The 13,359-nt window shown below is 29.9% G+C and overlaps 1 protein-coding gene across 1 annotated transcript in view; it reads right to left on the bottom strand.

Moving 5' to 3' along the window:
- The window catches only part of LOC146541641 (homeobox protein aristaless-like), a 63,173-nt gene extending 58,660 nt beyond the window's left edge, over nt 1–4,513 (bottom strand). The window contains exon 1 of the mRNA XM_085190155.1: nt 4,037–4,513. Within this exon, the coding sequence (XP_085046281.1) occupies nt 4,037–4,238 (202 nt within the window). The 5' untranslated portion in view covers nt 4,239–4,513. The remainder of the gene's footprint in view (nt 1–4,036) is intronic.
- Between the last annotated feature and the right edge of the window lie 8,846 nt (nt 4,514–13,359).

Genomic DNA, 13,359 nt, shown 5'->3' with positions numbered 1-13,359 from the left:
TGTGTAACTGACGTTGAAATACGTAAATAGATGGGGGTATTGATCTTCATGTCTGTGTACCAAAACCCAAAAAATGGGCTTTCGGCCCATGTCTGAAACTATGCCTATAAACAGTTAACAATAAGTGACTCGTACTTGGGCAGATACAGAATCCGCATGAAAAGTAGGAAGTGGTACATTAGACTTAGACTATTCCATCATCTTCTTGACTTGACGGTTATAAATTCGTGGGTCTTATATAAGCAGGTTTGCTATAAAAAGAAGATAGCTGCGAAATATATATTGAATTTAGTAGAGTTTAGAACAGAACTTGCAGATGTTCTATGTAAATATAAAATCCACACCCAACCTGCAAGAGGTCGACCAAGTAGTAGTAGTAGTAGTATTCTTAACGGTACTATAGAGGAACCAGCTCCTAAGCGGAGGAATACCCTTCAGGTAGTGCCATCAACAGACATTATACACGATGGTACTGATCACAAACAAATACACACGGATGATCGCATGCGCTAAGCTGCTAAGCAGCATCAAATGTGAAAAATGCAAAGTTTTTATGTGTTCAAAAAAAAATTCTGACTGTTTTAACAAGTTCCACATTTAATTACTTATACCTAATAAATAATTCATTACTTTGCAAACATTTTTCATTATTCCTGAAAATAGAAGACACCTTATCAAAAAACCAAAATCTCTAAGGGCCGTGAATACTTGATTAGGTATTAAATGCATGTTGTATCAAAAATGATACCATACGTTTTTTGATAAATATTTATGATAGTATTACATAAATATTTATTTTACTATTGGAAAAATAGTATTTGTTACCCATATATATATAACATATATTTTTCTTATCACAATAAAAAAATCCATGCATTTAAGGGTTAAAGTTAAGTTAAAATGTTTTATAATTAATTGATGACCTCTACTAAAATAAAATATAAATATGCATAATTTGAACCTATTTTAAAACCAATTAAAATATGTATATGATAGATATTTTAATGAATATTAATTTTAATTATAATTTTTCACAGTTAATTGACGGTTGCTCTTGAAAAATCAGAGACTGGTACGACATAGATTGTAAATACTTATTAAGAACTTAAAGACCAAAATCAAAACATCCCAGCCGCACTCAGGGACATTGATTAGCGTAATTTATATTAAATTTGTACAAACGTTTTACCTTTATTTTAAATACATATTGACATCTTTTGGTGCCACAGTATTTTTATATCTACTATTTAGAATAACAATATACAATCTATTCTCTAAATATATAATCTATTTGTTTCTTTCATGGACAGCTGGCCCTGCAAACTAACGTCACTTGTTACTGCGCTACGATGACGATATACATTAAAATAAACTATATTAAGCCAAAAGTGTTATCTAATATTTATTTTAATTGTTTTATAATATCTATTTTTAATTAAAAAGTGAGCTATAGAATTAATTTGACTTAATTGTGGCATTGCAATCGCTTCTAATTACAAATGCAAAATGTACCAGTTCAGTGTAATTACATTTAAATAACGAAATAGACATTTTTGATATTGTTAACAATTTCATAACAATAAATTTAAAAAAAAAAAGAAGGAATAGTGTTTCTTCAATCTGTTGTAGCTCTTTTTGTTGTTAAATGTATTCTTATATTTAAAACTTCTTATGTTAGATATAGCCAAATTATACAAAATCCATAGATCAACTGTGGTCTAAGTGTTATTCTGATGTAAAAGCTATATTACAGTAAAGTTTCATCTAAATCGGTTCAGTAGTTTTGCGTGAAAGTGAAACAAACATCCTCACAAACTTTTACGTTTATATTATTAGTTTGATAAGTAGGATTTGTGGCCATCGTGGCGCAGTGGCCCACTTATCACTCAATTCCCTCTGTCTATTTTGCTACATGCGGGATATAGCGCGAAGCTATATAAAAAATATGATGGTTTTTTTTAGAGTCTAACATGCTCACATCTATTTTCAAACGTCAAGTCCGAACACTTGTAAACAGTTACACCTTCAAATTAAAAAACAAATGATATATGTACATACTGATACCCCACTACATTGTAATCGGCAAACGTACAAGTAGCTATGGTAAATTTCTTATAAAAATTGTCTTTTCCTAGGCGACCATTGGAAACCAGTATTGATATTATTGAGTAGAGTTATTGCTCACAAGCTAACATCTAAATATAATAATGGAACAGAAGTATCATAAAGGGGAACGGAGTATCTTAGCACTAAGTTCGATCTGCCTACCCAGCTATGTGCAGTGAAGCTATAAACAATGAATAATAATAAGATTATTTACATATTTAATCTTTGGTAACTGTTTTAGCAAAAGATTAAAAAAAAAATGGCGCAATTGAGACTAGTATTAAAACTCTTATTTAATGTACTAGGAGTACACATCCCACTCTGGCTATATTTTATATGTGTCTATACTTACTAAACTTAATATTTTTCCATTATGTTCACATGGTGAGCTTAAGTTAAGTCATAATATCTCTGTTTAGATAGAAAGTGATTGTATTGTGAAATATATATAATTTATATCTTGTAGAGTCTAGACAAAAACCTGTTATAGAAAAGCCGAAAGACTCACCTGATAATTCGTGTCAAATTTTATAATCTTAGTTAACTAACTGGAATAATTTAAATAAAAATATCTGTTGATTAAATTATCTACGACAAAATATCTAATGATAGGTTGTTGAATAACTATAATAAAGTTAAAATAAAATTGATTACAATAATATTGCAATAAATAATAATTTAGCAATATATATTCCTGCACACGCTAAATAATTTCAAGTTGCTAACATAGTGTAGAACAGTCCTTGGGTAATTATTTATTTTACGGTGGCCATAAACCCCTCACATTCTTACAACAATGTTGAACAACATGAAGATGTAGCCATAAACTGATAATACTTTTAAGGATCCTCATACATAAACAACGACGATGCTCATGGGCTATAGTCCATCACTTATAGGTCTAATTTCTTTTTATATTTTTTTAAATATAGAGAATGAAACCTAATGGATAAAATAGTCTAAATGAAAGGATAAGCAGGAAATATTTTTATACAAAAATATAAAATCTGTTTAAAATTAATCTAGAATTAATTTTTTTTAAATCAACTTTTAAGATTAACAAAAATAAGTAACAGGTTATTATAAAAATATTACCTAGCTTACATTTTCTAAAAATACCTTACCAACATTACCAATATAAATGTTCCGTTGTATATCTATATTATATGTAAATTCAATTATATGCGCAGGCGCATTAAACATGTGATATATTTATATGTACGTTACACACACGAGTATTTATTCAATAAAATTTTATTCATCTTAATTATAATCAATATAGAGTTCTTTAGGTCCTCGTTTTTCAAAGTTTTGAAGGGTTCATTGTAGTTACAACATTTTTAACAGACAAAACAAGTGTTGCCACTATGCAGATATTTACTTTGAGTGATACACACAAAATGCGGAAGTAAGAGTAAGAAAAATACTTATACTATATACAAGTATATATGTTATAGAAAAAAAACAATTTAGTTTAATGTAATAAGCGTTATTCTACAGGATAATTAGGATTTCAGAATAAAAATGCAATTAACAACACTCCATATTAGTACACCGTGACCTTTTATAGAGTTATTGACAAGCTCTACGACTCTGACATCGTTAGGAATTGCAATAAATTTAATAGAATTAATGGTCAGGTTAAATGTTAATGAACAGCCTGTATATAGGTATAGCGTGTAGCTATCATTTTAATGTCTTTTTTATCAGATTTAATCTAATCTGATTTATGGCTTAGTTTTTAGAGTCATACAGTAAAATATTATAAATTAAATAATTGGGTTATAAAAGTATAAATTGTTGTCACATATTTTGTAAATCTACACTTAAAAATCACTTTTTGTGTGGTCAATATTGACCCGTTGGTAATTAAAAAAAAAATTAAAGATCCTATAATTTAAAAAAAACTTCTATATATTCTAAAACTTACCTTCACTGGTGTTAGCATTGCCGTCGGCAGGTCGATCATCACCAACCAAATTTCTTATGCTGAACGAGCTAGTTTTTCTGGATACTTCTGTCACCCCCGTGACGTCACTAGCCTGTCCGTTTACATCTCTCATGTCCCGTACACAGTCGGTCCCGTTGACGATCTCACCGCCATCCTCACACCGACGCGTCGTCAGGTCCATTTTTATTATATTTTATGAGTTCAACTTCTCCACCCAGCGCTGGCATTGTCACGCACTTGACAGTCTGTGCTGTGGTCCCATGGTCATTATAAACACTGGCCAGTACACAAATCGATATCGATATGTCAAAATCTATTAAGCTGTCAATTATTTTTTTTAATTCAAGCACTGGTATAATATTATTATGCCTAATAAGTTTCACAGATGTCTAATAAGGCTGTACAAGGCACATGGCGCGAGTGGACGCGCGTTAAGTTCGCGGTAGTGAGCGCGACTGGTCCTCTTCCCTCCTCGGAGCTGCTACTCGCGTCCCTCCCTACGCCCTCTGAGGCGGAGTCACCGCCTACTTAAACATTTGTTATTTGCTTACGCGTTTTCGTTGATTACTTTACATTTTTACCATCGATTTGTTTTAATGATGTAATTGTCTTTAATGACAATGATGTTAGGGGTTCCTGTAATACAAATTTGACAAACAGGTGCTAATATAATTTTTTTTTTCATATAAGTTCAGTAATTTACGACTTAATTTTTGTATCGTGTTTACAGACAATCTTTTAATAATGAATTGCACAGTTTAATATTGGTAATTTTACCTTATCGTACATATTGGTAGTTTAATATCTTTTACAGCTTATATTTTTCCACTAAATATGTCTATAAAAGTAGGCTATAAGAATATTTATTCTGGTAACTACATACTACATATAATAAAAATATATACACCTATTAATTAAGTATAAGTTATAAATATTTTTAATGATTCTACTTAAGACTCTACATTACCTTAAATTCATAATTGCAGTAGTAACTCTTAAGCTATAAAATGTTGATTTTAGTTTTTGAGAATCCTTAGGATTTTTCTGAAACTTTCAATTTTAATCAATATTACTGAATACTTAAGTACCTACTTAATTATGATCTTACGAACAATTAAAAAAATAAAAATTAGAAATTATTATACAAAAGACAATATATCATTAAAAATCATTAAAATTTCAAAAACGGCAACCCTAACCAAAGCTAGATTGTGTGAGGTAGTAATTCCTCATTGTCTTTTAGTTATATATTCTAGTTAGCACCATCAGGCTTGCGGCTGCAAATGACTTATTGTATTGCCTTTACCTGTTACTTGTTTAAAATGTTATCGACCACTGTATAATGTACTTTGTATAATATCATTTTTAATTATTTTACCCCATTGTGGCATAGCTATAAAATGTCTGAGTAGTTTAGGTTTCAATCTCAATCCGAGATAAAAAATATTATAGATAATAATACCTAATTGGAAACTTTCTTTTCTGAACTTAAAGGACATATTACAACATCTACAAAAATCGAATTGGGTTTATATAAAGAAATAAAGAAGTTAGAACTAAAATTACCTATTTTTTTTTAGAAAACCATGTGTAGGTATGTTTTTAATTTGAAACAAAATTCATTAATTTTTACATGTGTAATAAAGGACAATTCAATTGTTCCTAAAACATGAAGTTTTCTTAAATAAGAAGAAATATTTCATAGGCGTATCATACAATAAAAAAACGTGTTATTATCTTTTTTTTTCTTTCAAAAATGTTATTTATTCTTTAATATTAGAATTATAAGAATTAATAAAATATAAAAATGTCGTCATATAGTTATTAGAAATATGTAAATATAATAGTTGCAAGTTCGAACTCGGGAGAATGCTTAAGTATATTTATTTGTCTTGTTAGTTTGTCAAGCAATGACTATTAATAGTTTTAAGTGAATAGCAGAATTATTTCATTTTTACTTTATAAGTTGTTCATAATTTTCTTTGCAAGATGCAAGCGACGGCATTACAAACAGAGAAAAAATAAAAATATAACTCATTAAATGAACATATTATGTGGACTAACTATAAAAATATACGATACGACCTGAATTCTTTCCTTTCAATTGATAATAATTTTTAATTATACCAATTACTATGCAAACATTTTATTCGTTTTGTTGCTAAAGAATCTATAATTAAAAATAAACACTTATAATAAATTAAAGAACGCTTGCAATATCATGTCAAACTATTAATGGAAATTTTAATTGGAACGTTACTATCGGTGCATGGACTAAAATATCTAGTCTACGCTGGAACAGCAGGAAGCTGCGCGCGCGCATGTTAAGTAGTTTAACCACACCTAATATGGTATAGAGGCGATAAAGGATTGGATTTTACATTTTATAACTTCACCCGATATAAACATGTGAATTTATTATAAATGTAACTATAATTTAACTTTTTGTAGTTTTCTGAAAGGAACTGTTCTAGTAAATAAAAAATTCTACAAAAATACGCCTTGTGGTCTATATTTTTTAATAGAATTTTCATTTGCTTCGAATTTTGCCATTCTTATTTCGCCTTTTCATGCCGAATGCGGAGAAGTGAGTGTTTTGACACCAGGATCTCTCTGCCTACTCTGCTTTCTGCGAGATAAAATATGAAACTGAAAAATAATCTACGTTTTAGATATTGAACAACGGTAGTAAAAAGATACATTTCTAAATCAGGCAAGATAATGAAATTATTAATTAATCGCTTCATCAAAGCTTAGACATATTTAACAAGTATAATGTTATGATGATATTTAAAGTCAAAAACGAGCTGGTCTGACAAAAAGCGAAATCCTTTTAGGGTGTTATTTATGATGACCCATCCATCTGTTGAGCCATCTGCTGATGACAGGAGACTTATTTCTTAAGCTTTAATATTTAAATACATTTTAGTTTGTAGGGTTACAATTAATCATTCATTAAGTTTGACTCGAATTGTAAATGAGTAAACATTAGGAAGGAAAAGGCAGTTGTACCTACGTTTAAGGTAAGCCGTTTCTTATAAAGATTTGTTTGTATGTAAATTTAAAATGTTGAATACAAATTTGATGAATTAAGGACGAGGTTATGCTTACTAGAAATTGAAAATTTATAATTTAATATATAATTTTATTGAATAGAGGTACTAATTTTATTTTTTTACCTTTATACATTATCATTAAGTAATTTTGTCTTCTATTACATTACATTCAAGCTGTATCCCGCAAGACTCTCCGTTCTCCATTTCCGAATTCTTGAGGCACTGCTTCTTGTTGCGCTTTACCTCGACACCAGAGCGAAGAAGTGATGAATAAAATATTATATTTCCTCGAGTGCAAATCGAACCCAGAACCTGTCGCGCTTAACAAGCTTGTTCCTCTACGCCACGACTGGACATAACCTTATTTATTACTTTAAATAGTAGACTATGCGTCAGTAGTCGTTTTCCATATTATCGGCTCTAAGCTGGAGATACAAATGGAATTTATTCAATACTTCATGCTGATTTTACACTTCGAAGTGTACCGATGATGTGTGTTTAACGTTGTTTAATGTAACATATTGTTTTATTATTCAAATTTTATTTTATTTTAAATAGATTTATGGAACTACTAACAAAATTTCAATGTATATTATATTATAAGTTACTTAAGTGCTAACGCCAGTAGGTATTTGTGGATTTCTTTGTGGCCAATTCCCGATGTCTATAGTTTGTATGTATATATATATATATATATATCATTCTATACATTATATATCATAAATCAATATCAAATTAAAAATAATAGTGGCCAGTCAGAGACTAAGTGTGTCATTGACTTATGCCACCCAATATGGCTTACGTACTTTACATATTATGTTCTTTTTGATGCCTGAGATAATATATCTAAAATTTAATATACATATATGGGAGGGCGCCTTGGTGCTGCATTTTGCTCCTTTCTATAAGGCAATGGTAGCAAGTACAAATCTAATATACAGTTGTAATAAAAAAATCCTTACAAATAATAAAATGGTTGCTTAACTATTGCCCTATGCTTTTGTTTCTTATAATATTATATTTTATTTTGCAATATATATATGAAAATTAATAATCCATTAATTACTACTACTAGTAATAAAATTCACATTACAACTGTGATTTACGGATGTTAATTCGCTCGTTCTATTATTCGAAGGCACTAACTAATTTCCTACCGGTAATGAACAAATCAAGAGCAACACGCATGTAATCTCCATGGACCAATATTTGTGAAGTATAAAACATTCATATATAAATTGCAGTTGGTATACGATTGGCGCCGGTGGGCACAAAGGAACGAAGCCAGCGGGGCGCCTGCCTCAATTATAACTAAGTTCCAAACTTTGGCTCTATCACAGAACTCTACATCTGATAAATTGTAAAGAAAAACGAAATGCTTACACAATTTTGATACTTTCAATGCCATTTCCATTCGTAACGAAGCCACCGATTCTATTTGTATGGTAATGTACTCATTATCAGAGACAAAAAGAGTGGAGCTTATAGAAAATGTGAGGATTTATGGCGTTCCCTCTAAAAAGTCGCTCTTCAAAGGGCTAATGAAATGTCGAAGAATTCGATTTTTATAACGATTCTTAATATTGTGCTTGTAAGATGATGTGCGACCAGTTTTTTTGATGTCCACCATGAAGTTAGGCTGTTGAATAATCATTTACAAAAATTGAACGTCGCCTCATCGCTTTGGAATATGTTAGTTTGATTAGTTTGAAAACACTGGCTGTAGATGCAAATTTCTCTCTATATTATATTGGTAATATTTTCAGTTATTTTTATATCTGGCAAAGCTTTGTCGCTTAATTCATCTATCATACGTACTTTCCGTATACTTTGCAAAATACTTATTTTAAAACTGGAATAAACATTACCTTCTTAATAACAAAACATTTTATATATTTACAATTTTATTAATAACAAGCGGCGTGCCCGCGGCTTCGCCCGAGGATTTATGTTGTACTAAAGTATTAGAATGTTTTTGACGAAATTAATGCTTAATTCAACAGTATGTTTTATGCGTTATCAAGATACTTTAGTACCTACCATTTGTTGACTATAGATAGCGTTACATGTGTCTATTTCTACTATCTCAAATATGAACTTCTTAAAAACTTAAATACTTATATCTTTTGATAGAGTGAAGCGATTACAATGAAATAAAAACTAAAACCGTCTCTGAGTTACATATAATTTTTATGTATAAAAGTTTCTTAAATTTGTTGTGTACTTTTTACGTGATACGTGTTCACATAAACAGACGAATAGACAAAAATTCCAAAAATACATTTTTGCAATGCAAAATTTGCATGCAATTTTTTAAAAATATTTTCAATGTAATAACTATAACGGTAACTCATGACAGATTGTATTTCAAGTGACAAACGATAATATAACTTAGTGCAAATGAAAACATAGGCCTATCTATATAAAGGAAATAATTATATTTTGCAACGAAGTTAATTGGGGCAAGTTTCTATTAGGAATGGAAAATTTATGTACAGACTAATTTCCCGTTTGCGAACATAATAGGCAATGTAGAGCAATGAAAGAGTAATCTATAATCAATACTGACGCCGCCAAGGATTTAGTTGATAATATATCTGTCTGGAAATGATAGTCTTCGAGTCAAACCTGACTGCTTTAAAATTCAAAGATAAATTTTTCCACCTATCAAGATACTCATATGTTACGAAAATTAATAATTAATTGATGAGGATTTTTAATGAATCCACCCAATTTTTTTAATGAAGTTCTCTGTGCATCCAGGGTCCACCATGAAATAGTGATGATTAAAGACAGAAATGTACATTAATTATACAAAAATGAAACGTTTACATTAAAAGCTTTAAACGATTGTTGTATGTCACATGAAGTAGTAAATTTCATACTAAATCAATATTTATTTTTATAAAAAAAATTACAAATTTTACATTTAAACAGCAATTCAGAAACTTGTGTAAATTGACTTAAAAGATTATATTTTATCTTATTTTATTTTTTTTAGCTTTCCGCTGTATCTCACATATCATAAAAAATATATATTTAAATTACACTTGTGGATCATAATAATGCGTTGAGTTCCGTTACTCAACAATGCCTCGAGAATTCGACGGTAAGTGGAGAACTAAAAAATTATAATAGGAAAGGAGTGTCTTAACACTATTAGATTCACAGGCTCCATCTGCCTACCCTTCTATATACAGGTTACAATGTCAAGCTAAAAACAAAATTCTAATACAATAATCACAATGCTATATACATACCGGTAATTTCCAGTCTAACTTCAATTCTATAAATGAACTTTACATTTTTTACCTGCATGCATTCAATAACCAGGATTCGAATTCGTAACTAGCATGAGTATTAAACTATTAGCTATCACTCAAACACGTTCCAATTGCAACACCACATTATATTTACACAGTTTCTTCAACCAGGCATGTACCAGAAATCTTATTGAGAGAAAACGCCCGGTCATCGTTTATTTAGCTCGAGCACCGCTCAAAGACGCCGGCCTCTGGAAAGAGGCCTCTTGCCTTCTGTTGTGTTGTCTATGTTTGTAAGTATCGACACAAATCTCTTATTAATAAATAGATTACCTTTGTAAATGATATGCCGACTTGTAAATTATAAGAAAATGAGTAGGATACTTTTTTTGTATTTAGATTTTATTTTAATAATAATAGCATTGTTTAATCTGTTTAAGATTAAATAATCATTATCAGATGATGATGATTCACGCCCCTCCCTTATTTCGCAATATGATAATGAGAATTTAGTCAGATTCTTTATAGCTGGCCTAAGCGTAGTCCTCACTTATTATGTTATAGCTTCGCACTGTATTCTCGCACGCAGTAGGGAAGGCAGAGGGAACCTAGTGTTAATACACTCCGTTTTCCGTTCCGTTAATACAACCATTAGTTGTATATATTTATACTTGGCTTTACCCGCAGATTCATCTCAGTTGTCAAATGAAAATTGTTAAATAGTTGTGTATATAGAATAAAGCCTACCTCGATAAATTAATTATCCAATACCCAAATACTTTGTTGATTTGAAGCCAGTAGTTCCTGAGATTAGCGTGTTCAACCAAATAGACTGTACATATATACTTATACAGTAGGTACTTATATAATTTTCAGATTACGCCTACCCTATAATTAACCCCATTTATGAAAAATATTTTACTTTTATCAATGAAATATTTATTTAATTTTATATTTCCATCTCTTTGCTCTCAAAATGTGGATATGGATATAGAACCTGCTCGATTTTTCACGGTAAGGGTGCTTAAAGCAAGTCACTCGCGCGCAATCAGTGCCCCTTTGTTTCAATACACCGCTGTGGCGCCGAGCTGGTAGGAACGGCTCTCTTAGTTATTAGTTATCAGCTAGCATTCATTAGGTACTTCGTCTGTCTGTTTGTGGGTTTCTTTTGGATATGATGTGGTTTTGTCTTTTTTTCATGTAAAAATAGTTGCAGTTCTAAATAAATAAATAAAATAAATTAGGTAAAATTATTTATCCTATATATTTTTTGTTATATTTAGCCTGAGATATTCTTTTACTCATCATAATAAAGTCGTCAATTAGCCGATTATAAAATTATTATAAGTTAATATCTTATTAATAACAAAAAAACGTTATATATCTAGATCGCTATATGCGGGAAAAAGCGTAAGAGAGAAAAAAAATACTTTAAAAAAGTTATATTTTTAATCTCATTTTGCAGGTATAACTGTGATTGCAAAAAAATATTTATTAGAAAACTGGAAAATTGGAACAGAGTACCTTAACACTATACTTAACATATGCGACAAAAAGCTTATATCTAAAAAAAATATTATATGTTGCCATTAGCTCCATGTATCTTATCACGACTCCCATTAAGCGTGACTAAAATGTCTAATAAACTAACAACCACTTACTTATTAAAGAAATTTATATACAAAATATCCTAAATTATATATTATATTTTAGTATAATATTAATTAAATATAGTATGGTATACTTATATGTTTTGAATGACATATGTGAATTTACATCCTTAGAAAAAACTTTGACAAGCTCTCATTTAACAAGACTGCAATACGCTTCAACCGACAAAAATAACCGACTTCATAAAATAAACTTTAATGCAAATTTAAGACTTACATGATTTTCTGATAAATGAATCTCTAAAGCATTGTTAGAACTGGACCAAATTTTAAAAATGGAACCATACGGGAGGCACTAATTTTTAAATTAAAAAAGCATAATCAAAATCGGACCGATATTCTCAAACTAGACCCAGTCGAAAGTTCTGATATAAACAAACATAAAAAATACAATCGAATTGAGAACCTTTCGTTTACAGAAGTCGGTTAAAAATTTACAAAATCTGAATACTTCAGGTTCATTTAAATATTCCTATACATATAAATAGATACAGTTTCATATATTAATTAGTATCTAATTTATAACCGTAGTTGCGCACATCGCACAGTCACCGCAACGCGCCGTACCCGCCCCCTAATTCAATTTACATGGCCACGGGAATGTTGTTCACAGAAGTGACTCTATATTATTATTGGTTAATATGGCTTACGTATTGCATGTAATTAAAGCTGAATGTTTTAATTATTCATTGGGAAATTTTGGGTTTAAGGTTATTTTTCTTGAAAATATCGTGTATTTTCCGTGTGTGTCATTTTGTTACTATGTACCTACTAAATAATAGTTACTGAACGGTCGTAGAGATAGAATATTAGTTGAACAGAATATCTCACCTATTATATTATTTTTTTATTATTATTAAGCTTCACTCTGTATCCCGCACATATCACGGGAAACATACAGAAGTTGAGAACCTAATGACACTCCATTCTTCATTAAGGCAGTTTTCCCTGTTTTCCGCCGAATTCTTCAGGTATTCCGTGTTGAGTGAAAGAACACAACAGCCGAGCTTTGAAGCACAGAAGAAACACAGAATGAAAAAGCAGTTTAGCAATATTTAATACATATGTTAAACTACATATTCCTAGCCATGTCATAGATATTTCATATAATAGCATTGTGCCAAACTCCAAAACCACATTTTGCTTATAATTGCATTACTACCGGGAAAAATTATTTATTATAATTAACAATTAATTGATTCTAATTGGAATCCAAATATTTCCCAAATACGTCATAATAACGTCAATAGTATATACTTATTATTATAATATATATTATTAATTATTATTTTAGATATTAATAATTATTAAAT

This window comes from Heliconius melpomene, chromosome 1 (genome assembly GCF_056956725.1).
Source record: "Heliconius melpomene rosina isolate 202511_hmr_F chromosome 1, ASM5695672v1, whole genome shotgun sequence".
NCBI classification, from domain to species: domain Eukaryota; kingdom Metazoa; phylum Arthropoda; class Insecta; order Lepidoptera; family Nymphalidae; genus Heliconius; species Heliconius melpomene.
The sequence above is the reverse complement of the archived record's forward strand: the minus strand, read 5'-3'. Positions and strand labels throughout refer to the sequence as shown.